Source organism: Frankliniella occidentalis, unplaced genomic scaffold, assembly GCF_000697945.3.
Source record: "Frankliniella occidentalis isolate FOCC.00 unplaced genomic scaffold, Focc_3.1 Scaffold31, whole genome shotgun sequence".
Classification (NCBI taxonomy): domain Eukaryota; kingdom Metazoa; phylum Arthropoda; class Insecta; order Thysanoptera; family Thripidae; genus Frankliniella; species Frankliniella occidentalis.
Genome location: NW_026267161.1, coordinates 1,697,065 through 1,701,388, shown reverse-complemented (window position 1 = coordinate 1,701,388; position 4,324 = coordinate 1,697,065). Strand labels below are relative to the sequence as shown.

General features: G+C 55.7%; 1 protein-coding gene across 1 annotated transcript in view; it reads right to left on the bottom strand.

Annotated features, from left to right (window-relative positions):
* The window catches only part of LOC113210908 (neuroligin-2-like), a 39,815-nt gene extending 37,468 nt beyond the window's left edge, over nt 1-2,347 (bottom strand). Inside the window, exons 1-2 of the mRNA XM_052265821.1 lie at nt 2,293-2,347; nt 1,897-2,219 (exon numbers count right to left, since the gene is read on the bottom strand). Coding sequence (XP_052121781.1) covers nt 1,897-2,219; nt 2,293-2,347 — 378 coding nt within the window. The remainder of the gene's footprint in view (nt 1-1,896; nt 2,220-2,292) is intronic.
* Nucleotides 2,348-4,324: the final 1,977 nt, after the last annotated feature.

Genomic DNA, 4,324 nt, shown 5'->3' with positions numbered 1-4,324 from the left:
CACCCCCCCTCCCTCCAAACCCTCCGCGCAGTCAGACAGAGACGTGCAACGCAAAAGAACGGAAAGAGAGGGAAGAAATCTCTCTGCCTCCGAGCAACAATTACAATCGAGGGAAAAGCAGCTCCTCTCAAATCTCAGCGGAGCGCGCGCGGCAGCCCCCTTAGGAGACAGTTTTTTTTGGTGTTTTTTTTTTTTTGCGCTTTGCACTTCCCGGCTAAGAAAGCCAATACTCCATCATCTCCTTCTAGCAAAAATCGCCTATATTTTTTCATCATTGTTCATTTTCTCGATTTTTTATCCGAGAGCAGACGCATCCTTGAGCATGCACCATTATTATTTTCTTTTTTTTGTTGTTGTAAATATATTTGTGGGGGAAGGGGATGGGCATGGTTGCAGCCGCGTCAAAGCCATGGTGAAAGGTTTCTGACGTGCGAATAAGGAGGCGTGCGAGTCAGGAGAGTCTACGGCTGCCACCGCCACCACCAGCAGCAGCAGCAGCAGCAGCAGCAGCACCACCACCACCACCACCAGTACGGCGTTCTGCTTTGCCTTGCTCTTGACGTGAAAAGAGTCCCTCCTGATTTAGGAAGGGGGTACCCTACCCCCTACCCCTCCCGCCCCTGCAGCCGCACCCGTGCCAAAACCCACCAGCACCACCACTGCTCCACCAAAGCCTAACCACGCCCTGCCCCCTCCCCCCTAAACAATTGCAGCCTGGCCAAGAAAGCTTGCGGCGAAAGGAGGTGGCAGTGGCGCGGCGGTGGTGGCAAGCCTTACCCAAAACTGCATGTAGCGCCAGGATATTCATCTTCAGTCGTCGGGCGAAAGAGTAATAGGGGCGCAAAGGAGAGAAAGAGGGAAAAATAATAACAATAATAAAGAAATATGCTGCACTTCAACTTCAAAACTGCAAGATAAACGAACGCAGAGGTGAGCTGATGCCGTTCATTTATCTTGTTGCTTACAGTTAATAATAGTCAAACGAAGAACTAATGAGAAGTATTACAGTATAATTATTCCTATTTAATGCGACCTGTTTCTCCACCTACGACGCCCACATCATCGTCTCCTAGCAGCAGCGCCCTCCTTTGGGCGGTAGGGGCGTGTGCTCAGGCACACCGCGCATGTCCCCCCCCCCCCCACTGCGCCCGACTCCACCCGACTCCGCCGCAACAGCCGCCGCCATCGGCAAGTCGCACACGAGGTCTTATTCAGGCCGCATAAGCACGCTAAATCTGCTCCCGGCAGAACAACTTTCTCTCCGCGAAGGTGGCGGGGCGTAACCCCGTGGCGTGGCGGGGCGTGGCGGGGCGTGGCGGGGCGATGCGGTGCGTGGCGTGGCGGGGCGTGGCGGGGCGTGGCCGGGCGGGGTGCGATGACTAAGACGTAATACGCGGTAGGAGGATAGGGGGTATGGGGGCACGGCGAAAAGGGAAAGGCACCGGGGAAAGGGCCCTCGAACCGAATCCGCTTTCCCCTCGTTTACTCAGCTGGTTACACACTCACAAACACACACACACACACACACACACACACACACACACACACACACACACACGCACGCACGCACGCACACAGGCGCAAACGAGCGAAGTGGGTTAGTGCTGGCTTGTCATTCCAAAGTCCTAATTAAGACAAACACCCCGGCAAAATTCTCCCCCCGTCTTATTAATAGTCCCCCCCAGTGAAGTGGCACACGGGCCGTGAAGACGGCAAGGTGTATCACTCTGGGGGAATCTTGTAAACTTGAAAGTGTGAATGCCCATTCGTTCACTCGAGTGAAGAAGTGAATTTTTCTTAGAAATTTCACGAATACTTTTCCTGTATGAAGTTTACACACATACAAGTGTGCGCCATTCACACACTTTCCGGTGCTCCGTCACGCTCCCCGCTCACCTTGAAGTGCTCGTACTGGGCGGGCTCGGGCGGGCCGGGCGGCGACGCGGGGCCCTGGGCGGGCGGCGCCTCGCCCGCGTCCACGACCACGCCGTCGACGGAGGGCCCGAAGGCCCAGGTGAAGTCAGGCGGGTCGAGGGGCGTGGAGAGCAGGGCGTGCAGAGGGCGCTCGCGCAGGCACGCCAGCAGGTAGGGCCCGGGCAGCTCGGTGGAGCAGTTGACGTGCCGGGCGACCTGGTGCGCGTAGGCCAGCGGGTCGCCCACCAGCGACCCGGGGCTCAGCGCCGACCCGGACATGAGCACGGCGCGGTGGAACAGCAGCCCTGCAACAGAAAACGGTGTTTCTTTAAGAAGGGGAAAAGAGCACACTTTCATGTAAAATTTCGCACTAGGTACTTTTTGCCGCAAAAAACTTCTTTTGGAGCATCCGTTCTCTAAACGCAAGAACCATGTGCCCGAAACAAAGGGATACACGCTGCCGTGGGGTCATCCAGAAAGTGCGTCAGAGGCATTCGTCAAGTTACGGGAGCACGGCGCCTGTGATGCTCGGTGTAGGCCAGCCCGCGGGACGCACATGCATTGCACCAAGGATGTTGCCTATCTACCAGGCGCTAAGGAAGCCTGCAGCCGATGAGCTTCGCAACGGCGGGCGACGGACTTTCCTTGCTGGATGACCTCCTATTTTAACACAGAATAAACACGCCGAAACAAAATGGCGAAAATAGAACCGCTTCTGCTCAGTTCGCGCGCGGCGCTCTTTCCACCGTTTTAAAGCGCGGAGTTTAAGGAAGAGAGAGGAGCGCAATATGGGGGGTATTTGTCTGTGAGTCGTGCGCCGTGGCCCCGCGGTGCTGTGGCTGCGGCCCCAAGGCGCCAGCCCCGCCTCACCCCACCCCGCCGCAGCGCGTCTCTGATTGGAATCGCGGGGCGTGGCGGGGTGAGGCGGGGCGTGGCGGGGCGTGGCGAGGCGTGGCAATAGTGCCCCGCCCGCCGCAGCTACATACACTCACAGCTGGTGTATCCCCGGGAAACAAAACGCGAGGTAAGCCCTTCCCTCCCGGACCGACCGCAGCCCCCCCCCCCCCCACTACTACTACTACTGCTGCTGCTGCTGGCAAACACGGCGTAACTTGGCCCAATGCTCTTTTGTTTGAGTTGGCCTGCTGCTTGCGTAGCGGCGTGCTGAGGGTGCCGTCCTTGTCGCACCCGCACGGGAAAGAGGGGCGAGAGAGGGAGAGAGGGAGAGAGGAGAGAGAGAGAGAAAGACGAAGGCGAACTGCATCATCTAGCGGGGCGAGGCTTAAGAGTGTTGGCTGAGCACAGCCCGGGCTACTAGGCCAGGCTAGGCCGGGCAAGACTTCGACTCGCCTGACTGAGAGAGATCCGAAAAGGGTTCACTGTTAAATCCCCTACAAAGACTGTGCAGCAAGGCTTTCGTATAGACTCGCGGAAGCGTTTACTTTGCAATAGCACGGCGTTTGCTTTGAAATTGCAAAGGCATTATCGTTGCGAACTTGCAGTGAAACACTCCGAGAGACTTGCAAAAATCATACTCTGGAAATCCAAGTGTACGAATGTCGCACACCTGCAGGTGTTTGAAAAAATTCACGCATTTGTAGGAGAGCGATAAAATATTCACACATTCCAACTTGGATTTCTAGAGTACTTATTGGCAAGTTCGTGCAGGAGTAAGAAGTAGGCGTTGATGATGTTATATTACGAACATAGTACAGGACCTCTTTAAAGTAAAGTTCATGGCATTCTGATATTGTTAATGTGTTAAGCCATCCCTTGTGTTGAGAAATATACCCTCAGGTTCCATCCCTACACCTACAGTGGCTCAGAAACTAATTTTATCGACAAGTGTACCAAAAATGCATTTTGGGAGATACAAGCCCAATTAAAATATGGATCAACATTACGTACAAAAAGATGTCACTTATAAACATGTTTCCACAAATTTTGGGGGGATTGTGATTTGGCGGTTCTCAACTAATAAGCAAATCGGTAAACCGCGTGAACAAGCAGCAATCTATTCCCTCCACCTATCAGGGGGAATATGAAGAAACATTACCATGGATATGGCATGCGACTCGTCATCGTCACCGCGTTTGCATCACAGTATTCCCATAGACGACACGGTCGGCGCCCGTCGCTCGCAAACGCGCTGTGAATGCATCGATCAGATCACTGGAGGGGCTTGTTAGCGCGGGCGCCGCATGAGCGGTCGCCACATGCAAGCGCCCCAGCTCCAGCCCGCCAGCGTGACGACGGCCCGAGAGCAGGCCCTCCAGTGCGCACCCGGGCGGGCAGTGCGGGCAGTGCAGGCAGCCGTCAACGGGCGAGTACCAGCCTGCCTGCCTAGTAGCGGAGACCCCCCTCTCGCCCCCCCCCTCTCTCTCTCTCTCTCTCTCTCTCCCTCCCTCCC